This window comes from Ischnura elegans, chromosome 12, assembly GCF_921293095.1.
Source record: "Ischnura elegans chromosome 12, ioIscEleg1.1, whole genome shotgun sequence".
Classification (NCBI taxonomy): Eukaryota; Metazoa; Arthropoda; class Insecta; order Odonata; family Coenagrionidae; genus Ischnura; species Ischnura elegans.
Window position 1 is genome coordinate 42,775,821 of NC_060257.1, and position 26,283 is coordinate 42,802,103.

The following is a 26,283-nucleotide window of genomic DNA, read 5'->3' on the forward strand; positions in this document are numbered from 1 at the left end:
TTTTTTCACAATTATTTTAATGCACACGACGCGTTACGGCTCACAGAGCAATCATCTGATACCAGAATGGTACAAGGTCTTGTACAAGATAATTTTAAATTTCCATACAATTTTTATTTAACATTCCTCGAAGAAATCAAACCGATTCAGGAGTGAAATAGTGGAGGTTCGTCATATTGAAATAAAAGTCACTTTTCCACACTACTTTTAATGCGTACGACGCGTTACGGCTCACATAGCAGTCATCTGTTACCAGAAAGGTACAGGAACTTGTAACAGTGAATTTGAGTTTACTCTCTGAACTAAGATGCAATTGAAATTAACTAAAAACTCTAGGATTTGACTAATTTTTGAAGGATGTGTTTTATAGAAACACATATTTTCATCTCTTTTTAAATATAACACTTGTCATACGAAGGAAATTACGAAATATCTCACCGAAAAAAGTTATCATGAAATAACTTTGATTTAATTGTTGTAATGTGTCGATTTTTTCCTAAAATTCATGACTAAGCTTTAAATTGGAGGATATACTTACGACAAAATAAATATCATCATAAAGTATACTCAGCTAAAAATTGGGAGTTAAAGTTTCTCGAGTTTTTGTGGTTTATTTCTACAACGCAGTAATTGATAAGGATATTTACTCATGAATTTAGATTCAAGTTGCTGTAAAACTAATATAATTTTTCTATCAACATGAAATCTTTAATTTCAGATCCTTTTTGACAAAAAAAACATATAAGTACATAAGTCGACGTTTCGGATGGAAAAAATAGATTATATATGCAAATGCACAAAATATTGTAAAAAAAAAGAATAGGCATAGATGACACTGACATTTATTCACACGTTTAAGTCCGGTTTATAGAAAAATATAACTATAAATGTAAATTATCACTCACCAAAAATAGGTTCACAGCTTCGAGACATGTTTAGAAAAAGCTCTAGAAATTCTAAAACTCTGTAAAAGCTGAAGAGGCCAATAAGAAAAAGTTCAGCTGCCGATTGCGGTCACTCGATTTTGACACAAAACCGCATTTCTCAACATTATTGAGATATCAATTCATGAAATAGTGAAATTGCTCTATTTGGCCCAAAATTAAAAGTGTTCGGATCGGTCTGAGAATTGGTTTGTCGACATATCACGTGGTCTAGATCCTGAAAATTACATTTTTCGAAAATAGATTTCTATGACCCGCTATTACCCGCAAACAGTAGAGTCATAGGGGCAGTAGGAAACACTGTAATAGATAGATAATGGATGATTTAGTGTTTCCACAACTTTTGCTAGGGTTTTAGACTATTTTATTAGGGTTCGATTATGACTTTTTGTCGCATCTCCATTCGTTTATTTCGTTCGCCCAAAACATTTTTTTGGGTGCTTCGGTCAGTCTGTGAGTAGTCGGAAGTGGGTTTTATAGCATATGAACATATCTTTATATTGATTTCATTATGATTCTACTATAATTTTTCTATGATCGCCACCATTGATGCTATTGTACTGAAATATAAGTGCTCCGAGTGGAAAACTTACGGTGATTCGTCCCCCTAGCTGTACCAATTTGAAAGTGCATCTCGCAACCACCTTGGTGTATTTTTTTTTATAAACGTTGCCATCTACCTTTTTGCAAGTTTGTGATGTGCATAGATGTAAGTTGTTTATGTTAACAGAAACAGTCGTTTTTAAAGCCCATCCTGTGACCGATTTTGTCCAATACATTCCTCCACTCAAAGTAAGGATCAAATAATAGGCAGTGGCTGCCCTCAGAGGCGAGGCATCATTGTGCCGAGGAATTCTAGCGGAAACGTGTAGCGATCACGCGTACGTGGCGTGGTTATATGCGCCGTGGTGTTGATGTATGCGAGGCGGGTTCTGAGGAGGAAGGGTGTGGGGTCGGCCGCAGAAAAGAGTCCCAGTGCTGCCCTCTCGTATGGCGTCAAAGAAGAGGCTCGGATGTCATCTCATGCACCAACCACCACGCTGCATAGCAATGGGCGTGCGATAAAGCATTTCCGTACCTTCCTTCACGTAACTTGAAGACGGGCATTATGAGTGTTCCAAACCAATGTAAAATTGAAGTTACGAGGGTAAGTAAATTATTCTCCGCAATATAGCTACAAACTTTTTAATTTATATAACACTAAAAGTTTTCCTGGATATCAAACAATTACTTTTACCACTTATTTATTATTAGAGCGCTACCCGGATTTCAATGAATTATCATAAATTGCGTCTGACGATGATGATAATTCATTGATACCCGGGTCGCGCTCTGATAAAAAATAAGTAGAACAAGTAATTGTCTGATATCCAGGAAAACTTATAATGGAATACCACAAAGTAAATCAAGAGTTAGTGAATTTTATATAACACTGCAAATCCTAACTAAGATTTTATACAAAATTCGTAAGCAGAACCCTGACTAATTTGCAAACAATGTACCACTTCGACCATAGTTACTCGTCCGTCTAAGAGAATCATTTATGATTAACTAAAATTAAATATAATCGGTCAAAAACAAGAAAAACAGCTAAAGGTTGGAATTTAACTCAGGAATGGTCTGGTCTGGCAGGTCTGGTCAGCTGAACAACCTTTAGGTTGCATTTAGCTGTTTCTCTTTCTTTTGACGGATTATTTTTCATTTTAGGCATAGCTGTAGTATTTTTACAAGTTTTCAAATCGTTGGCATTGACGGTCTGTTTGACTGCATAAATTATTTTTGCCTTCTAATTGCGGCATATTTTGGATTATGTAGTGTGACCATTCCTGAGTTAAATTCCTATCATTACACTCACTGATATTTGCGTTACGAAAGTTGGAGGCCCTCGATCGAATAGCTAATGGGGAAGTAATGGATTTTCAATGTTCAAGGAAAAGTCGTGGAATGTTTGGGTTCTCTACAAAAAATCTGGAAAAATTATATTTGCCGAAAAACCCTGTAATTATGTTTCCTTAATTTCTGAGGCACAGGTCCAGGCGCGTAGCCAAGTGGAGGGACTTTGGGGGCTACAGCTCAGCAGGAAATATTTTCTCTTGTGGCGACTACCCGCAATACATATTCTGAGGGTATCACTAGTTCAGGAGCATTTGTTATCATTTTTTTTTCATTTTACGTTAAACTTGCGTTTTAATAATGGCTTCCAATAACCAATTATGATTTTTATATTGCAGAATTATTTAAATGACGTATAAAGCTGATTTAATGTAATGGATGATTTTCTGAGGTGTACGAATTGACAACAAGACATAAGTATAAGCAACCCACGTGCCTTCCAAGTACATGCCAAAGAAAATTTCGTGCCTGCTTTGGACAGGGACCTGATTGATGGGATTTTTGGGGTTACACATTTCCCCATGCCATAGTTTTTTCGAAAATAAAAAAGTAAAAAATTTATTTTACCATAATATCCATTAGTTTTGCATTATGTATACTAGTATGGTTCTTACCATTACCATCACCATTCGTCATGATGGATAAGTTCTTGTGATTAGTCTTCCTTAGCTTTCCTTGATTCCAACTGAACGTATTCCATGCTAATTACAGTCACAGTTACATTATTAAGCATAAACGATATATAGAGGGTACAAATAAATAAACAGACTGCTTCCGTTTGAAATTAAAGAAAACACCAAGACTATAATGGTGCCTTATAATTTTGGGAAAGCCTACTGCATATAAGCTAGTACCATCACATTTCATTACACTGATAATACATCCTCAAACATTTTTAAATGCCACTAACTGAAGATAGTAAAGTAGTGCCTCGTGGTAGGTTCGATACACTATCGTGTTTTATTTTGTCTCATACCTTGAGATTCAAGATGTTTCTTAGCCAAAAGTTTTTGGTTAAGTGGTAAATTTGGAGAATTCATCGATCTTTCTCTGATTATTTTTGCCACTTCATGAAGCGGAACATAAAAGAAGGTATTATTACCTAAGTATATAGATGGATTGATGACAAGCCAAATCATTTTCATAACTGGTAAATACACCAAAATTGTGATGACCATGCTCTATCATCCATTGAAGATCCATCTGGTACCATCATACACTGCCAATATGCCCGCAGGCGTTGAAGTCTCCGATGGACTCGGAGACTTCAACGCCTGAAAAGATATCTGAAGATGAGATTGTCATCGAAGAAAATTTCTCATTTTTTCATATCCCTTCGTAGGAATCGCGTGCTGAGTGCTACTTAACTGGTCGTGACTTGTCTTTGTTGCTGTCTCGCTTGGCCAGTCATCGAGGTTTCGGAGCGGCACAGACCTACATCTCCCTTCAGAGCCACCAAGCACGTCTCGCTTCACCTCATAAGCAACAATCCAAGATGATTCAATGGCGTGAGCATACTGTGAGGATGCTCTATGAAAGTTCTAAACAACGTGTTAACTTGATTTTATTCATAGTGACTTAGCAATAGAGAATCAAGAATAGCCCTAGCTTGTTCACAACAACTTTAGGCGGCATAAATCGACTTAACTTGGTTTAAATTTGATTTTTTTAAGCTATTTTATATTAATAAATATTATTAAATAGGTAGGATTAGTTGAAACTACCTATTTAACACCGTTGAAAGCCCTATAAAATGGATTTAACGATATTGGTAGGCATCCTGAGCTGAAATCTGCGAAATAAATCAGTTAGTAAATCAATTTTCGCAAAGTTAAATGGTGTGTAAGGCAATAGAGCAAATCAATTGGTATTATAATCGATTTAAATACATGAGTGTCTGCTCATTAAGGAAAAGTTCAAGCGTCGCAACTGGAGTTGGCGGAGTTATTCGTTGAGAAAAGCTCAAACAACTCAATAAGTATTATAGTTAAACGTAAGTTGAAAAGACTGACTGAATTTTTCCAGGAAAGAAACTTTCTCAACTTTCAGTATTGTGGTATGCCACATGAAGGAGTTGATCAGAAGCAAGGTCACATGGAACATGGGTATTCGGCAGAAAAGAAGGGATGAAGGAAAACCTGACATTGGTATTGGCTTTGCCTTTTTGTTTGGCCCATATGGGATCACAGCTAATCTGAAGGACCGATTGCGGTTCACATATTTATCTCTGCAAAGTAAACTAAACAAGTAAACTACAATTTCCATGTAATAATTAATTAGAATGGACGAGAGAAACCCTTGAGGCTCTATCACTCCTTGAAGTAATGTAAACAGTTAATGATGAATCCAGGTAACTCTAGACGCGAATATGAATCCTGCTTTTAATCACTACATTTTTAACGTAGTATCCACTAAAAACTGTGCGTAGTTAAGTTCGAAATTCCAGTTCATAGGAAGCTTTTCTTTGTCTCGTATAAGGATGTAGGTACTCTTTGTAGAGCAATGAATAAATTGCGATAACATCAAGGGACTCAATGTATTCTATATCCCATTATTCAAAAGAAATACACTTATCAATAGCCTCTTTTGGCTCTTTATCAAATAAAAGACACTGATAGAAGCGCACTCCTGAGTCAGACACATACACATGAATCATACACACTTCCCATCGTCGCAGACTAAAAAAAATACAAGGTCACATGTATTTAATGTAAACCAATCGGCCACCTTGCAAGGACCCAACGCCGCCATTCGCAAGAGCTATCGATGACGCCCTGCGAAACAAAACGATCGAATGGGAAGCCTAGCTCTGCGAAAAAATACCTCGAAACCACAGTGCAATGTCGACCATGCGGAAAAGGTGTATTCCGCTCAAGGGAGAAATCCTGCGGTGACGACACTTGGTCTTATTATGACGCATGTGAAGGCTATATCCAATGCGTCACTTCAAGCTTCGTAGTATATAAATATCGGCGTGGTCTTAGCTTCTCATTCATAACTTCAGTTATTGCTTTATCCTCAGATCTCGTTACTATGGTCCACAGAATGATTACAGAAAGAGAAAGCCTCTTTATCTTTTCTTAACCAGAGGTGCTTCAGGGAGAAATTAATTTTCAAGACTTCTCATTTTAAAAATGTGAAAATTAATAGTCATTCATAATTATTGTGGCAGCTACATATTTCGCCATTAAACTTTACAGCACAAAATATTCGTAGTACGCAGTTTAAATATTTCCTGAATAGAAATGAAAGCGTACAAATTTTTTATGTTCTTAAATGCAATATTGGGTAATAATGATTTAATAACGTCTTTTTCGTTTTGTTTTCAATACAATTCTTGCAATAGTTTATTTATTGTAACTTTATTGAAGATTTCCATACTCTTTCATATCTTAGATGTCAGAAAAGTTTCATATTATAGTCTTTTACGATTGAGGTAGGTTTCCATGAAGGATTTAAGAATTATTCTAGCTGGCACCTCTCCCTTTATGGTCTTCCATTCTAAATTCACAATAAGGTCTACTCCCTTTCATTCAATCTATAAATCCTATTATTTTCCTTCCTCTCCCTCGTTTATCCAAAATATTACCCTCATACACAGTTTGATACAATTATAACCATAGATTGTTAATAGAAACTTTTATGAAGATTTCCTTATTCTCGTGATCCTGTGATAGAGAAGTCTATAGGATGAATATATTTCATTTTCCCAGAATTCAGGCCCATTTTCTGAAGAATGTTTTCTGTTTATTGGCGTTATTGAGGCAGTACACCTAACAATGTGTTTTAATGAATTTAAAGATTTCGCCAGTTCGCAGTCGGAAAAGTGAGATGAATATGGAGTAGAAATTATCATGTATGGTATGTGGCACGATGTGACGGAAGTACTTAATATTATTTATGTGAATCATTGTAATATTTCCACTGCATTTATTATATTACGGTGCGTTTTGTTGTATTATAAGAATGCTGTTGTGACAACGGAACTAGTCGTACTCAGATTAAATCAGTGAAAATATTGCAATGTTTCATTTGAATAATAACTGACCGAGAAACGATATTTTGCCCTTCATAATGTTGTTGTAACTGCAGAACAAGTCATACTTAAAAAACAATTCTGTGGGAATATTGCAATTTTTCATTTGACTAATAGAAATTATAAAATCCTCTTGCTAATGGTTATATTTATTTGCGCCGGAAAAGCGTGAAAGTAAAAGCGTGGGGAAGTTTCCCGGTGAGAATATTTTGGTGCACGCATCGCCCTTCTCTCGTAGTGCACTTTGAATAGAAATGACGTGCGTGACGAAAGTAGGTTCCATACCTTACCCCTTCTGATGTTTCGTAACCAAATATGAAAGAAGTGCAATGAACGTGGAGGGTTTTTCAAATGACTGGCGAAGTTTGCCTCGCCGGATTTTTCATAACGCTAAAATAATAGGATAATTCTCTAAGACCCGCAATTGCCATTATTCAATAAAAATCGGAAGATAGAATGGGAAGATAAGTTACGACGAATAATAAAATTGCTTATCCACCCACTATCCCCTATTTTAATAACGAAAAAACGTAAAATGTGCCGCCCTCTTATGATGAGTTTGTGACGTTACTAAAGTGTCATCATTCATTTCATCAACTAGTTTAATAATAACCGCTTGCTGAGGGGAGGAATCGATCATTAGAGTGTAAATAACTTTGAATCATATGAGGCCGATGCGCGGAGACAATGAGTAGTGACTGAGAATATGTGACCCGCTTGGGAGAATCGCATAGCGTCATCAACTTATCCGCGGAGGGGTTAAAGTCGTCGATTTTTCCCAACGTATGACTCGAAATACAGACGATAGCTCGAATATCCGTGAAAGACGAGTTTCTTGTCTTTTTAAGCTCTATCATAGTTGACTACTAAATTTATAGGGGCAGAATCGCGTGACGTCATCAACGTATCTGAGAATGGGCTAAATCCATATTTTACCCACGGATAGCTTAAAAAGCAGTTGATGGATCGAAAATAAAAAAGAAACGAGTTCCGTTATTTTTCAACTTTCGGAAAGAGCAACTAAAAACATTAGGTACAAGCCCATTGGGAAAAGATGCCCTTGGTGCATTTCTTTCCTCTTGACGAATCTATTTGAGCCAATGAGTGTTTTGCGCCGGTTAATAGGGCGCAACTGTTTCCTTTGGGTACACACGGACAAACTCTCTTAGGAGGCTGAGAGTTAAGTGATTCGAAAAGAGAAATCATTCGAAAGTTGGAAGAAAGCGGGACGTGTTGCTTCTCCGCCTCCTGGCTCGATGGAGACACCGCCAACAGCCAGTACACCACCCTTTCAAAGCCCATCACCTTTCTCTTTCCTCGACGTGCACCCGAGGAATTTTTGGACTGCCCCGTAATCACGACATTTCCACCCACTACTCGAAAAACATTTGCAGCAAAGGGCCGTAACGTGGCAATCTGCGAGTTTCATTTGTTCTAAGAATAAATATTCCTATGCACGAAACTCTTTTATCATAAAAATATTATAATTCAATCAGTGAAGCTTAGGTGTTTTAATTTTTGAGTAAAATGTTTACTGACCTTTTGGTTTGATTTAAAACATTCTTAGCCTTAGCCTACACTTTTCAAGACCTACATTCCATGGTGAGTATTAAATATAGAGGTTAGGGAAAGGGAAAGAAACTCATTTTTTAAATATTATTGGGTAGATATATTATCATATTTAAAAACTATTTTTAGCGTTTTTGTCATTTAATTAATATTTACTTGACTTCCTCAGGGTTTCATTACGTTCTGTCAAAGATTTGAGATTACATTTTTGTGGAAAATTAAATAAATCTTTTACAAATAATTCCATTGGACACGTAAAACCTCATTCAAAAAATATTTTTGAGTTAAAATAGTATCACTTTTTAAAATAACTGTGAGTGTTAACCTTATTTTATTCAAATTTACTCAATTGGCTCATTTTACAACAGTCTGAAGTGTTCAATAGACGTGTGACGTACGTCAGAGCCAGTGAAAACCTGAAGGTGTACACAGACTCCACACTAAATCAGGGAGGTGTTGTCATTCCAAGATGGGAATTATCCCAAAGTTTTCCAATTCCCTAACGGGCGCAATTATTGTGGCGAAGGATTATGCTGCATTAATGCGACTAGAAAAGACCATGGACATCCTAAGTGCCCTCAATTTAAGCAATGTAATCATCGACATATATGTAAATTCACAAGTATTTCTTTATTTAATAACTGTCAAAAAATGTTAGGATTTCATAAGGTAATTATTACATTTATTGTGACTAATCGCTGTAGTCAGGGAAATTATTAACTCAGGGCTCTATAACGTTGTGTCAAAACTTAAGATTGCAGATTGGACGAAATTTAAAAAATTGTTTTTAAAATAATTAAATTTGACAGGTAACGGCCTCACGAGTAATTTTTGGACTGGGCCGTAATTACGATATTTTCATCCACAACTTGAAAAAAATTTGCTTTCAAGGGCCAAAACCTGTCACTCTGAAACTTTTATTTGTTTTAAGAATAAATATTCCTGTGTAACGATCTCATTTTTCATAAAATATTATTGTGTTGAAATATAACATTTGAAAATTATTTAGAGTTTTACCTTACTCTATTTTAATTTACTCGCCTTGCGTATGGCGCTATAACGTTTTATCAAAAACTTAAGGTTCCCGTTGGGAGGCAAATTAAAAAAATTCTTTTACAAAGAATTACATCCGGTATATAAAAAGCTGCAGACACTAATATTGTAAAAACCGTTGGGATGTCCCACATATCATACCATAATAATCATTGAAAATTCACGAATACAAGGATCAAGAACTTTGCTATTTCCACATAATATTTTATTAGCACCGACCATGGTTTCGTTACAGAGTTCTTGATCCTTGTATTCGTGCTATTATGGATTTCCACCAAGTTACGCCCTCTACGATTAATTAATTAATTATTGAAAATTCAATTTCCAAAAATACTAAAGTTCATTGAATTGCTATTATTTGCCAATAGAAACATTTATCTGTTATTTGTTGCTGCAATCGAATAGTTACAATATCTAACTCTGCGAAAAATATACTAGTGTTTTTTCCGATAACTTTCAGCTGTATACATTGCATTCAAATTTTCTAATACGTTTTTGGAAAAGACAAATGTACATATAGATTGAAACTTACTCATGGGAGAGAGAGGATCACTATTTTATTGGCAAACCTGATACATTTTATCTCTTTTCCTACAATCCCTATCCCTTTTTTACTTATTATGGTTTTACCTATTAAAAGTCTCATAAATTTCTTTTCTTTTTGCTCATTTTTAATCATCATTACTAGTCAACAATCCTAAGATTGGTTTTGGAAATTTGACATATCGTAGCTCTCCATTCCTCCCTCCTATCCCCTAACCTTTTAATAACGACGTATTTCTTCTCTTCCACATCCTTTATAACTTGTCCTATGTAACTCATTCGGGGCCGTACCTTGCCCTTCTTCCCTTCCACCTGTACTTCATCAGGCCATCATGCCTCATAATGTGGCCAACTATGTTCTCCCGTCTTCTGCATATGGTTTTTAGGAGACTTCTCTTTTCTCCATTCTTCTTTGCACTTCCTCGTTACTTACACTAATTTTTAGTATGTTAATTTAAATACTTTTATTTCTCTGCAGTCAAATTAGTTTTTATACTTAACCAGCTTTTGTATTTATTGCATCGCTCATCTATTTATATAATAAGCCTTGAAAATGGAAAATAAATTTCTGCTACGTCAGCTTACATGTTTCTTTTCTGCATAATAGGAACTAAAGCTCAAGGTTTCATCCCAATAAATATGAAAACAATAGGTCCAGAAAACAAGAAATGTAAATTACAAGAATAAGTGAAAGTCAAGCATAGAAGTAGCTGTTTTCAATGAAATGGATAATGATGTTATTTAAAAATACTTTTAAGCTATCCATTTGCATTGAATAAAAACTTATACTTGAGCATGGCAAGTTTTCTGTCTGGAATTTTAAATATAGGAGAACAATTAGATATCAGATTGGGTATCGATGGTGGATCAATTAAATGCAGAAAAAAACTCGATTAATTCAATTTACGTATATATAGTGCATATTTTTTCAACAATAATTCTGCTTAGCCATATCCACATTTCTAACAAAAATATTATTACATCGTGATATTATTTATGGATCTAAAGGGACACTCTCTACCGAAGGGAATTTATGAATTTTACCCGGAAGAATTTTAGTTCGCAGAAACCTTTTTACTCCGTGGAAGTATGTAAAGATTAGTCACCTGGTGATGTTACTTACGATACTCACGTGTTCAGCAAATTTTACGTTTTTCCTCTTAAGTCTTGCAGCCAATGAACGATAAAATAAATTCGTCACGTTGTTATATTAAATGTAAATAATTTATTGCTTTTTACTTATAAATCATACAAAATTGAAACAGTTTTCATAAAAGCGTTTACAGATAAAACCAGGTGAATTATTTCCACCAATCCTTTTTCGTTCATTTTCAAACACAAGCAATGGCAATTCAGAATTCAAGAATGCTTTTGCTTTTCATCATTCACGTTAACTTTACTGTCATTGTTCCTAACGTCACCAGATCTGAAACGCCTTTATATCATGCTAAATGATACAGTTATCACAAAATTTTATAGATATTTTTTTGACATTTACACATGCATGTTGTCTCGAATATAAACCATCATGATCACTTTTATTATATGAAACTAAAGTGTTTTGAAGAAAAAAATTGTTCTAAGATTTGGGACATGAAATAGCCATCAACTTTATAAATAACACATCACAAGTTATCCTTGCATTCTGTTACCAACATCGTTGAGAGAGACGATTAAGTTTCCAACGGTTGCCACCAAGTCGGCCAATGCATCTTCACGATGAGATCATCAGCGTGTAATAGAACAAGGGAGAAAATATTTGATCGTTGAGGATTGAAAATAAAACTGTCATTGTAAAATGCTGATGTTCATCACTTTCCCACCCACATTCGGAGATGGGATGTTGAGTGCCGCGAGGAACCGGTGGGGTCGTAGGCTCGTTCGCCGAACGGTGTGTGGCAGATGCTGCCATCCAATGTTTTCGGCACGGGATACGAGACGCTAATATGCTTCAGGGACCTCGGCGCCTTTACTCATCGACGCTTTCAGAGACGGGTGCGGGCTGGGCACCTCCGCCCCTGCGTCCGGCTGTGCTCCCCCTGGTCCTGGAAGGGCCGATGGAAGATGCAGCCGGCTTGGGCTTGGGTTTGGGCCTGTTCAGGCGCTCAATCTCCTCGTCAGTCAGCTGGTCCTTGTACCAATCGTGGCTGTGGAATAGATGGCGAAGTAATATAAGCACTTTTTTATTTTTGAAAGGATTTTTGCGATACCCCATTATTTGTATTTCAGAGAATAATAATTTTATTGCGTAAAAGATACAGAATTCCGGCGTAATTCGGTGGAAATATTTCATGTATAACAAAATGGAAAGTACTAGACTATTTCTACTCTTATTTATTCATTTTAACCCACCCAGGTTTCGGATCTAAAACCTAGTTTCGAAAATTCGAAACCTAGCTCGATTCGAATGAATAAATAAATAAAAGTGGAAATAGACAAGTAATTCTCATTATATTAAATTTTATTGTGCTTTCTCAAACAGTAAAAATACTACATAATGAATAATACCATTCTTACCATTGAATTACTATTTTTGTTGTTAAATCAAATTAAACAGTGTACTTGATAGATATTGTAATTTCATTGACAGATAGAATAGAAGAGACTATCATAGAAAATATGGTAAATATCAAGACCTGGCAGCGGAGGTTGTAGGAATAAGGAAGACGAAAAGGTTGTTCATATTTTATTATCAGAGGAGAAAGGCTCCCGGAATTCTTAACAGAGCACAAGTCAGTAGTTGCCAACACACTGTTTAAGAATCACACGCGAAGAAAATAAACATGAAAAATTCCCTGAGGCAAATAGAGATTTCAGCTCGTCTGCGGGTAAGTAAAGAAGATGTTTAGAAACCAGATACAGGACTGCAAAAGCTACCCTGGGGAAGATGACGGTGATCGTAATCTTGCGATGATGAAATGCCTTATAAAATTCAAGAAACAAAAGAAATCAGCCGGAAAAATTTGTGAAAATAAAACAAAATCAGCCACAACATCAGAGAGCATTTCAAGAAGCAGTGGAGAAGAAAATAGGATTAGATCTGATTGTGAGACATCAGTGGAGGGTAGCTGGGAAAATATTGAACGTGCACTGAAGGAGGTCGGAAAGGAAGTTCTGGGAAGAAGAAAAGTTGCCAAGAAAAAGCCATCGATCACAGTCCATGAGGTCCAAGATCTCATGGAAGAAAGGAGAAAGTAAAAAATGCGAAAAATGAAGATGAAAAGGATTGCAGCGAGAAAATAACGAACGAGATTTGTCGCAAAGCGAGGGAAGATGAAGAAGAATGACTGATGAACTTATGCGAAGATAAACAGAATTACTTCATGCATGGGAAAGTGGAAGCTGCTAAGGAGCCATTGAGTGAGGAACCATCAAAGAAGGCAGTACAATATGTAATGCCATATGGGACAAGGATGGAAATGTTTTGATTGAAATCGAATACAAAAGTGAAGAGATACAAAGAATTCCTAGATTAGTTATGCGACGAAGGAAAACTCAGTATAAACATTATAGGAGTTGAAAGTAGGGTAAAAAATAATGACATGGGAGGCAGCATCTTAAGATCAGAATTTAACGCAGCAATGATTGTCCTGCGAAGTAATAAGGCTCCAGGAAAAGATGACATTTAAGCAAAGCAAAAGAAGAAGGAGAGGAAACTTTAACTTTGCTTTACAAAAATGTTTGCAAAATGTCCATAGAGGGAGATGTAACAGAAGACTTCAAGAAGAACATTATCATTCGTATTGTCAACTATAAGAGAGCAGAGAAGTGCGAAAATATTAAGATCATGAGCCTGGTGACTCATGCGTCGAAGATATTGACAAAAATCATTTACAGGAGAATAGAACAACGAGCAGATGAATTCCTGGATAAGGACCGATTCGGATTTAGCAAAATCGAAAACACAAGAGAAGCAATTGTGGTCTTTAAGATGCTGATAGAGAGTAGAATGGATGAAAAATAACCGAAGCTTATGATACTTGTCGACTTGGAGAAGGCATTTATGGAATTCGATGCTTAGAATTCTGAAAGAAATCGGAGTTCTCTACAATGATCGTAGATTTGTGCACAGTTTGTATAAAAACCTATCCGCTTTGATAATATGTGGACCCAGCAGTGTAGAAGCGAGAAAAGGGAAAGTAGTGAGACAAGGGTGTCCTTTGTGCCCCGTAATTTTTAATGTTTGCATCGAGAAAGCCAATAGAATCTAGAGTCGATAAAATTAAAGTTAAGACTCCAGGTGTCACGGAGAAAGAATTAGTATGCTACGTTTTACTGAAGACATAGCAGTCATAGACGAAATAGAGAATTCTTTGGAGAGGACTTTGGTAAATATAGAAAGAACAATGACCAATTATCAGCTGAAAATCAACAAAAAAACACTAATATACTAATGTGCAGCAAAAGAGAGGAGATTAGGATAAACACTAATTAGGAAAACAAATGTTGAAGAGTTGAAAGTGTTTTTCTTCCTAGTAAGCTGATGACCATAGACCAGGTGGAGCGAGAAAGAAACCCTGAGTAGAATAGCATAGTTGAAGAGGGAATTCTTCAAAAAGAAGAACCTACTTGCATCTGAGAATGCAAGCATAGAATTAAGAAATCAATTCAACAGATGCTAAATTTTTCTTTAAAGGAGCGATGGTTGGACTTTGAATTTCAGAGTTTGGAAGCTTTCTAAGAATGATGAAGATGACATAAATCCACTGAGTAAGTTATGAGGAAGTGATAGTAGCTAAATTTAAAGTATCAGCAGCGAGTAAAATAGTTTATATTGGTGATAATGCTAAGTTGAATTATGATCACTTGTGTTTTTTCCGTAACGATTATGAGTTACGTGACCATCTCCAAATTTCTCTTTTACGATATATTAAAATAAATATGACGCGTTATTTCAATGCAATATTATGCACAAAATATATTTACAAAACCAGTCTTTTTCACATTTTGTCACTTCTTAACATCGCTAGATACGTTATTTCCTGGCTTAAGTTGTGGATGGGGTATCAGAATTCCATTTCTTAACAGTTCAGTGGGTATTGCATGCCAGAGACTGTGACGTCATTCCAGAGACTGTGACGCCATTCATCTACATAGTACCCTGCGAGCCAACTCTAGGGTGTTTGGCAGGGGGTGATCAATCATTAGCATGCAGCATGCAATTGGACTTTTTTGGATCACACGGTACAAAAAACGTCACGCATACTAACAAATTATAGTACCATATGCTTATAGAAATAATAATAAAATTAAGAAACATGCATTAAGTTTTACAAATGTTAGTAGGCTACACTACATGTCATCCAATCTATTTATGAGCTTTATCGCTGCCGTTATAATCTCTTATTGATCGTGGAAAAAAAGACATTCTGAATCTGTCTGTTCTTCACTCTATGTCTCTTATTTTATTTATATGATCTGATCTTCTGTAGCATGTTGGCGTCTATAAGATATGGCTAACTTCGATAGAAAAGACAGAGCTCTTGAATTTATCTAAAAGGTTTACTCATTTTTCAATCTACGGCCTGACATAGATTCCCATCCGAGTTTATCTAAGAGGTCAGTTACACTAGGCCATTCAAATCGACCACGGTGTGACGTCTAGTGTGACGTCACACCGCGGTCGATATGACGGTAGATGGCACTTACCACTCGGGCACGTTCTTGGGTGCGTCGCATGACTTGGTCTCGGCGTTGAACACTTTTCCAAGGGAGCATCCGCTCCTTCGGGGAACCTCGCCGTTGATGCACACGTAGAAGTACTGACAGTCTTGAGGATCAGCGTAGCGCGGGTGAAGCACTCCGGACGTCGGTGAGTTATGAGGGCAGTCGAACTGGAACACCTCTGCAATTGACAAAAATAGATCAGTACTCACTGCAGTGAGTGACATGCAGCGCCTTCTCTCTTTTATAGATCAGTTTTTTTACTGCTATTAGTAAATTAAACTGCGGTTACTTTTTTACGCTGCGATTATTAACAGAAATTATCTGAAAAATGCTAAAAATGCTAAAATTAACAGAAAAAAGTGATTGGCGAAGATAACTCTAAATCCATTTTTTTACAGCAAGCAGTGCACTATACTGTTGATAATAAAGAAAACAAGAAATAATACTTTTCAAAGGAATTAGTTTTTCACATTATTGTAAAAGTAATGAATTGTTTACAGCACGAAATTTTCTCAGCTCAGGGAAATATTTCTTTATGATCACCTACTAAAATTGCCTAAGGTCGGAAAGTTTCCTTCGTTTGATAGGCTATTAATAATCCTCATTTGAGCCAAGCGCTACCTACTAACAAGTTGCTCTGCTATCTGCTAGCAGCCTGCTTCGTAGCGGCGCTCATAGCCTCCCATCAAGGTAGCCAAGCCCTCACACGGCGGTTGCTGGAACCAGAATGACGTCACACGGGCTTTACCCAGCATTCAAACATTAGCATACTTAGCCGTCGCGTTTTCGCGCGCTTGAAAATTTTCACTTTTCATTTAATCGCGAAAAATAGATATCGCCATTTAAAAATCTAAAACCGTCAAATACGTACTCTACGAGTAATAATTTTTAAGTTTTAATTTTTAATTAAGCAAATTAAAAAATAGGAAACCACCCTATTTATTAAATTACAAAATGTTCGCAAAAAATGATTTTTTAATCAACCAACATGACAACCTACACTCGTTATTTAATTGCATACATGTATTAGAAAACGTGAGGTTCTGAAATAAATACACCGTGTGTTCAAATTTGAGGCATTGGCGAATATACAGAGCCTTTATTCTTTATACTTACCCCAAACATTTCAACAGGGTGGTTTCCAATAGTTTTTTATGCCTAAATTGAAAGATTATTACTCCTGGAGTACGTATTTCACGCTTTTAGATTTTTAAATGACGATATCCATTTTTCGCGATTTAATGAAAAATTAAAATTTTCAAGCGCGAAAACTTGACGGGTAAGTATGAATGCTGGGAAAACCCTGTGTGACGTCTGGATGCTGCTGTGTGAGGCCACGTGGGTGCGAGGCTATGAACGCCGCTACGATGCAGGCTGCTTGCTGCCGAGCATGGCGGTAGCGTAGAGTACACTGCTAGCAGTTAGCGCTTGGCTTAAATAAGGATTTTTAACACCCTATCAAACGAATGAAACTTTCCGACCATAGGCAATTTTAATAGGTGATTATTAAGAGATGTTTCCCTGAGCTCTGTGCAACATGCATGCATTGGTAATCTCAGACGATGTAAAACTCTTATCTACTCATATAGCGTATAGATCCCTGTGACGTCACGCGGAGTGGCATCGCATGGGCGCCAATCTGACCTTTTTCAAATGAGGTTAAGATTGGCCATTAACATTTGTCTAAACTGGGATGTCTAAAACTAAATAATTTGTATATTATGAATACACTAATGGTGGGTGACGAATCGCAATCAATGCCTTTCGTTTTCTTTGATGAAGGAAACTACCCTGTTACATCTTCAGGGCTAAGTATTTGTTATATGCGTACCTACTTAAAGTTTTATTCGCATTCTTTTTTATTAATTTCCGCCGTAATACACGCTAGAATTATTTGCCCTCTTACATTGATTTCTAAATCATATTTAACAAGTACATCGAAACTTGAGGCACGCAAGTGATGGAAGGGCTCCATATTAACCCTTTCTAACCCAGAGCTGCTCCTGGGAGAAATCAAATTTAAAGAGTTTTTATTTTGAAAACTTGAAAATTTTGCACTCATTCATAATTATCGTGGCAGCTAAATATTTCGCCATTAAGCTTTACACCACAAAATAAGGTATAGTTTAAATATTACCCAGATAGAGCTGAAAACTTATACTCTCTTGATGTTGCTTAGAAGCAACATTGGGTTATAATGGTTTAATAATGAAAAACACTTTGTTTCTTCCACAAGTTCATAAAAATTTCTGTTTCATTACCAGATGTTACACCATTATCAAATACAGACAATATGTGGTGGGGGCGTTATAAATATGCACCTGCCCAGGCATGTATAAACCTGCCGCCACCAATTATTGTCTGTATTTGATAATGGTGTAACAGCCGGTAATAAAATATAAACTTTTATAAACTTGTGGAACAAACAAAGTTTCTTTCATTATTAACATATTTAGCAGTATGAAGTTAACGTCGTGCGTACAGGGTTTGTCCGGAAAGTAATAGGACTGATTTTCTTCCGCCGCGACTGTACTTCGGAGCGTGCGCGCACCGACTGGATTCGGTAGAGGGTGTTCATAGCTAACGAACGAGCGGCTGGTCAGTTGTCTTCGAGCACCTGGAGAGTCAGGACAGACATTTTTGCCCGACGTGTTTCTGTGAGTGGTGCAAGCGGAAAATGCAGCGTTCGTTAGAGCAGAGGTACGCGATTAAATTTTGTGTGAAACTCGGTAAATCTGCGACAAAGACGTTTGATATGATCAAGCAGGCTTACCCAGATGTTGCTTTAGCAAGAAGTGGTGTGTTTCGGTGGCACCAGGCCTTTTTGGAGGGCCGAGAAGAGGTCGCTGATGAAGACCGTGCTGGAAGACCTGCGACTTCGACAAACACCGACAATGTGACTCGTGTGCGCAAAGTTTTGAACTCAGACCGTCGACTAAGTATTCGTTTAATTGCCCAGATGTTAAATTTATCAAAATCTGTGGCATTCGCATGATTATTCAGCATGATCATGCGCATGATCATTCACCGTGTATGACGGAACAATTCGCGAATGAACCTTCATGCGCATGATCATTCATTGAAAATTAGAACATGTTCTATTTTGCTCGCATGATCCTGCGAATGATCACGTGATCATTAAGCATGATCATTCGCATGATCATTTACCGTATAGCGGCCTTAACTGTGGGCCGCGCAACGAAAGGCGGATTAAAACATTTACTTCCGATACAAAGAAGACCCCATATTTAAAGAGACATATTGCAATGCTGGAGCATTTCCAAAAGAGATTTTTAAGGTTTCTATATTTTGTATTTTATCATGTGTATCCGCTTTTCGAAAAGTATGTTTTTTATAGTGATTTGTTGATAGAGTTTGGTCTCCATACCCTGCAAAATAGAAGAATCATAAACGATCTGCTGTTTCTGCATGATGTCATCAATAAGGGCCAATGTTACGAGTTACTGAAGGAATAAGAATAATAGTTCCAAATTTTAATAGCCGGTTGAAAAGAGCATTTTATATATCAAAGGTTAAAACAAATTATTGTTCCAATACACAAATACGAAGGATTTGTGTGGTATATAACAAAAATTTCAACGATCTAGACTTGTATCAAAAGAAAGACTGCTTTGTAAAAGATGTTAAGAATATGTATCGCGACTGTGAAAGCATTTAGTTAATATTTTTCAGCATTTGTTATCATGATTGTCAGGGCCGGATCCAGGATTTCTTTCTGTGGGGGGGGGACACAAGCAAGGCTGTATCCAGGATTTTGTTCTGGGGGGGGGGGTGGCACAGGGATACCCCGTAATACAAAACGAACGCAATGATAACGGGACCGTATTTAAAATCTTGCATATATTTTAAGGGACTGGGGGGGGGGCACGTACCCTCTTCCCCCCCCCCCCTAGATCCGCCTATGATGATTGTAACTCTTTCTGTGGCTGTGACCAATTTATTTTCAATTGTTTTTGTAGTTACATTCTTGAATTGTTCACCCAATAATTATGTATATGTTGGGCGAGCATAAAACATGATGAATAAATAAATACAAATTGATCCGATATGATGACGGAAATGTAGCAATCGCTTTCATTGCCAGTCACCTCCCGGGAGGGCACCCGCAGTAATCAACCATGAGGGGGCCTCGTTCGGCCTTGGTAGGTCCGCTGGTCAGCCACACCCACTGTTTGAATCCCCTCTCACCTTTCGAGGAGCAGCCTTCCTTCTTGGCCTCGTCTGGCCACGTGCAAATGCCCGTCTTCTCGTTGTAGACGAGGCCGTCGGGGCATGTGATCGCGTTGAACTTGCCGTCCACGCAGTAGTAGAACTTGTCGCAGACGGACGGGTCCTGGTGCGAGAAGTATCCGTTCTGACGGGGACAGTTCTTGGAAGGCTTGGGAGGCTCTGGAAGACAAGAGTATGGAAAAAGTTGATGGAGAATTTATTCTACAAAATCACAGCAAATGATTTTGACTCAATAACGCATGGTACAAACACCCTTGTGGTAGGCAACCAGTGTAGAAATTGCCATCATATGAGTGGGTTGGAAGCCAAGTGATTTCTCTTTTCTATGCAAAGTTAGGTACAGAAATTAGGTATAGGAAACAAACGAGATCAATTAGATACTTAGTAGTGCTTTTGATTTTCCACTGGACGTCAGCACCGAACAGAGACTCACTCGTTTCCCTTGGCAACCAGATTTTTATGTATTTATTCTAACAATTAACTGTACTTAACTCTGTTGAGAAAAAAATCATTTGTACCCCTTGGTTTCCAACCCATTCATATAATGTCATCTTGACAAGAAGAAATAAATAGCAGAGGCTGGATCGTGAGGCAAAAAAGAGAACATTTTTGATTTTTCATAGAGTCAACAATCAGTTTTTCTTTATAATCATGCATTCAAGAACAAGAGAAAAACATCAATTACTAATGGTCAAAGATCAGAGTTTTTTAATATTGATACACAAACTGGACATGAATTGCTTTACTTTACACTTAAATATTTTTAGATTCTTATATATAGTCGACTCTTAGGTTTTCTTGATGTAACAATTTGATTCATTAATGATTTTATATAAAATGCATTCATATGGTTCGTCAGAAGAATTCTTAGAAGGCTTGGGAGGCTCTGAAAGACGATAGCATGGAAAAAATTGAAGGATAATTTATTCTACAAAATCACAGCAAATAATTTTCTCTGTATGAAAAACACATGGTGCGAACACGCTTGTGGTAAGCAACTAGTGTAGAAGTTGCCATCGTGTAATGTCATCTTGACAATAAGAAATAAATAGCAGCAGCTGGATCGTGAGGCAAAAAAAAGAACATTTTTATAACTGATAACTTCAGGCTTGACTTTATGAAACCTCTCCATATTGGAAATAAAAGAGTAAAACTTTGTCAGGTTCACTATTATATTAATTATTCACATCCCCTCCCCGCTAAGTACTCGCTCCATCCAAATTTTGTCTCCTCCGTATCTCTTTAAAAAGCTGCCTCTCCTAACCCACCATGTCCAGCAATTCGTCGTTACACCTCCTTTCCGTCCTTTTTACTCTCTCCTCCAAATGGATTTATTTTATTTCCGAATTGGTTGGAAATATTCTTCTAAGTATAAAACCGAAATTACTTCCTTTACCTCTCAGATCTTGTGATCCCATCATGCAAAATGATGTTCCTATACTTGGTCAATGTTCTTGGGGCCGTATAAGCTCATTCGATAGAGGATACTGATCGAAGAGTCCTTGGTTCATGTCCTGGCTTAAGCCTTTGGACACCTTCTCAAACAAAACTCCTCGAGGAAAATCCTCCATACCACCCGGAATGATAGTCAAGTTTCAACTCTAAACACTTCGTAGGTAGCCCGAATTTATCTCTAATTGCCATTTTTAACTGGCATAAGACCTTTTTTAAGTATTTCTTGGCCTTGCGGTAATTTAATGCAAACTGCAGGCCCGAAATATCTGTTGCGTAAGTACTGTACCCATTTGGTGTCATTTGAAGTTCGATATAGCTTCGCGGCGTCGTGGGACCCACTGCGTGAGGGAATCAAAATTTGAAGACAGGAAATCATAATTCATTGACCTTTGGTGGCTCAGGAATGTTTTCCTTTTGGCCTCACGTCTCCGTATCCCGTCAATACATCAAGAAATATATCCACGTATCTGGCACCTTGGGTACACTTTGGATCTCTCGTTTTCCGGCAGTTGATTAAGAATTCTTGAACGTGCGGTATGCAGTTATGATGCTAGTTCCGTGCCGGCACTCCTGATGAAATAGCCATCGTAATAAAAGACACGGGAGCCATCGAAATGCACTTCATAGTGTTCCTTAATCGACGCGGAAGAAGGCTTCGTCAATGAATTTAGTTAAAAATGCAATGCAATAAAATGAATTGTGGATTGAAAGTACATTTTTGATTGATGCCGAGGAGGGAACAAAATGTAATTTTTATACATTAGAGAAAATCCTAAAATTTCATTTTGAATGAATAAATTGGTAGTAAATAAAGCCATTTTAGTGAAAAAACGTAGCGGATTGAAGTTTAATTCTTTCTCCACAAATTTTTTTCTACCGTAATACAAGTAACTCAAGCATTTGGATTAGTAGACCAAAACAAATGTTATCTTATCATCCAATTAACGCCTGCGACCTTTTTTTATGAATAGCGGCATCAGATCCGAAGTACGCGTTTCTTGGTATTATGTCCACCAATGTAGTATGTCCTAATCAGATTATGGTTCTAGATAATTCTACGATATTATAAAACCAAAGAATTAACTAGCATTCAGGTACATACATCGTTTGCAAAATGCCTGGGATTTAATATCTTTAGAGAATTTAGGCTGAGAGAAATGACTTTTTGTAAAAGTCTTGCAATACATGTGCCTTTTTAAATCTTGTTCCCATGAGTGGAAGCCGTGTTATCTCTCTTTTATGTATGCTTAATAAGAGAATTTCTCCCAATCGCCTTAAGGCCAGAATCAGACGATCATTTTTCCATCCCTCTGAGTGACACTTCCAGCGATAGGTTTTCATGGACAATAAGAGTGATCATTTTCTGGCACGGTCATTCTCACCGCCCCTTATTCAATCGTTTATTTCGTCACTTTCCATATTTATAACAGCCATTCAATTATGATTTAAGCGTGGCGTTACAATCTCTTTTAGCGGCCGTGCGTTCTGATTTGTTGAAGGATGGTGTCAGCGATGGTTACAGCGACGGAAAAAGGGACGTGCCGAATGAGGGAAAAAGGGATGGGATTAGCATCCCTGGAGCCATCGCGGAAAATGATCGCGTGAAAAGGTCTTTTTTCGCAATCATTGGAGCGGACACTAGAGCTGTCCCTCGGAAGGGATGGGAAAAAACTATGGTGTCATTCAGTCTTAATTTATTTATTTAAAGACATATTGTAAATAGGCTAATAGCATGGTGGAAAGTAAGTAGCAGCTAAAATTTAAAGCCTTTACCATGATTACATTATTATGCGAACAGAATGAAACTGTATAAAAAATACAACTTTTTTTACTCTACTCAATCATAATTATTGTGGCAACTAAATATTTCACCATTGAACTTTACAGCACAAATGAACACGTAGTTTAAATTTGTACTTTATAGAGCTTAAAATGTGTACATTTTTTATGTTACTTAAAGCCGTTTTACACGGTACACGGAATTGCGCAATCTGACGCACGTGCGAAGGCGCAATCAAAATTGCGTCGTGTAAAACGATGAATTGCTAGAACACATGCGAGAATGCGTGGATGCAAGACGGCAAAATAGCCCCTTTTCTAATTTCGTTCATGCATTCGCGCAATTCCACGCCATTTTAGAAATTAATGCAGCTCTAACCTGCGCAATTCCGTGCCCCGCGTACAACGGCCTACTTTAGAAGCAACATTGGGTTAAAATGGGTTAAAGAGAGAATCCCTCCTGTTTGCCGTTATACTCACGAAGCTGGGGCCTCTGGGAGCAGTCGATGTTGAACGGTAGGTCGCACTTCTCGTGCACGGGGCTGAAGTCGTTGAACACCATTCCGTCTGGGCACAGCCGCTCCTCAACTTGTCCGTTGGTGCACGCGTAGTATTTGTCGCACTGCGTGGCGTCCGCGAAGTATCCGTTGGGCTCTGGACACTCGTCCGAGAACTCGTCTTCTTCCGATTCCTCCTGCTGCTGCGGCTCCGGCCTCCTCTGCTGCTGTTGCTGTCCGGGCCTTCGGTTTGAGGATGGTAGCCTCTTGGTTGAGGGCTTCTGCGGGGCTCCCGATACCAGCGCAACTGAAATCGAGATGAGAAATCATTAAAACCATTATTTATATGCAGTGGCGCCGACTCTATGGGGCCTGAAGGGGCCCGAGCCCCCTCAAAAATTCGTTATAGGTGTGAGGAAAAAATGTGTCAGGCTTGTCGATTTTCCCCGGGGTGTCCAGATTCGAGTTATCAGGGTTCTAATGTTGATCATATGACTATTCTAAAATGCTTAAAAAACTTAAAACTCACTACTTATAAAATATCCTGGGGCAAGATCCCCGGTTTGGGCCCCCCCAATATTTTTTGTAAGTCGGCATCACTGTTTATATGTATAAAAGAGGATATCTGTATGTTTGTCCGCTATGCATTTCCATTTATGCTGCACGGATTGCAGCCGAAATTAGTAAATAAGTGCATCTCATGCTCCCTAAGATTGTAGTGCTACTTTTGGTTGTGTCGAACGCATACTTTGCGTCGTTTTCTCATTACCGTTTGCTATGTCACTTCATACGACTTCCACGATTTAACATCCCGTGCGCGGCATACGGAAATGTTTTTTTTTTCATTGTTTACTGTTTAGCACCTTCCGCTCATCGTCTTACTTCAATTTTGAACCAACCGTGGGATTAATTTGGGAGGGGGTTTCCAAGTTTCTCACTTCTCTGGGTACTATCCTTCCCGAGCAACGCTGGGTGGCCTGCTAGTTATGAATCAAGAGATACAGCCGAGGAAAATATGTGTGCATTCCGTACCATATGAAAGGCGAGTCTTCGCTCCCACTCAGCTACTAGGTTCTGAATTCGTATTGCACAATTTTTAGTATAAATTGACTCGAGGTGGTTGTTGGAGACGAAAAATTAAAGTAACTAAGAAGTTGGAACACCATGTTTATGGATCAAAAATGCTTAAAATTGTATACCCTACTACCTCCTGAAGCGTTGCAGATTCCTCCTGGAACACCTGGTGCATTAATCCCTGTTTTTAAGGTTTCTGTATGTTTTATATTTCAGTTCATTACTGGTACATCCATTCCGCTGCTCTTGGAAATTATAAAATGGCTGCTGATGGTAAGTACACTTTTTCCGCTGCTAAGCTTTATTACCATTGAATGTTTTACATGATTTTTTTTATTTTAACCGGGTGAGTTGCTTCAAGATTACTGACGTTTCGTATTCAGAATAATTCCTGGTGTTGAGGATAAAGTACTGATGATAAAGATTAGTTTGGTCCTCAATACATTATGTGACATTGGTAAACTTCCTAAACACGAAAAACGTCATCGGGTTAACCGGGTAGTAACAATATCATTCTAAAAAATATAAAGCAACGACAGAATTATAAAATCTTACCAATATTGGACTTTACTATGACAAATTAAATATATATTAACTTTCAGAAGGGAATATGGTGCCCGCCATTAAAAATCCACTAGTCACTACAAACACCACAGCTATAAATTCTAATTAATAAAATTACAGATTATGCACATCACAATGACGTTTTCTATTTCCATTTGAACTATGTGCAAGCTGAATGTAGGCTCTAAGAAATATGATCATGTGATCATATATACAGGGTATGATAGTGGTTAAGGCTTTCGTAACGCACTTGTAATGTTAGGTCAACATAGAACGACGCATCATTGCGCTAATAGAAGGGAAGTATAACAGAATAATGCTAGTTTGAGTATTTTATTAATTTAAATGTGTGAGCACTCAATAAAGCACTTTTTATACTGTCTTAATCTTGGTTCGCAACAATAGAGGTTTGAGTAATTATTTAGGGGAAAAGTGAAGGGGTAGAAGTAAGATGAATTGTTCGATCAAAGACTGGCATTAAGCCAATTTAAAAGCATGATTCTCGTGTCGCTAACGGTGAAAACGAAGTGTGAGAGTGATGTAAGATCCATGATTACTAATTCCAAAGACAGCTCTCTAGATGTGACAACTCAAAGGATTCCCGGGAAAACCAAGCTTCGTTCGGCTGTAGCGTGTAGCTGCTGCGTGCCACTCGAAGGGGAACAAAACATATTCAAGAATCAGGGTTTCATGATACTCAGTACTAAAATGATTTTTTCGCTATGTAGTTCAAGCTTGAACCTTAGACACAGCTTATAGATTAGCTGTTTAAATAACCCACTTCTATCCATTTTATAACAACCCACCTTGAATTTTTTAAAGTATTATAATCAGAATAAAATCTTTGGTAATTAAAAAATGGCTAAAGCACTAATTCACATGCATAAAGATTGCTAAATAGTCCTGATAATCCAACCAATTTATTAAAAGGAAAAGGAAAACGGTCACAGGAAGATGA

The 26,283-nt window shown here is 37.4% G+C and overlaps 1 protein-coding gene across 1 annotated transcript in view; it reads right to left on the reverse strand.

Moving 5' to 3' along the window:
- Positions 1-11,243: 11,243 nt before the first annotated feature.
- Positions 11,244-26,283, reverse strand: part of LOC124169311 (protein obstructor-E) — a 33,930-nt gene continuing 18,890 nt past the window's right edge. Inside the window, exons 2-5 of the mRNA XM_046547892.1 lie at positions 23,671-23,994; positions 19,915-20,115; positions 15,688-15,883; positions 11,244-12,185 (exon numbers count right to left, since the gene is read on the reverse strand). Of these exons, the coding sequence (XP_046403848.1) occupies positions 12,008-12,185; positions 15,688-15,883; positions 19,915-20,115; positions 23,671-23,994 (899 nt within the window). The 3' untranslated portion in view covers positions 11,244-12,007. The remainder of the gene's footprint in view (positions 12,186-15,687; positions 15,884-19,914; positions 20,116-23,670; positions 23,995-26,283) is intronic.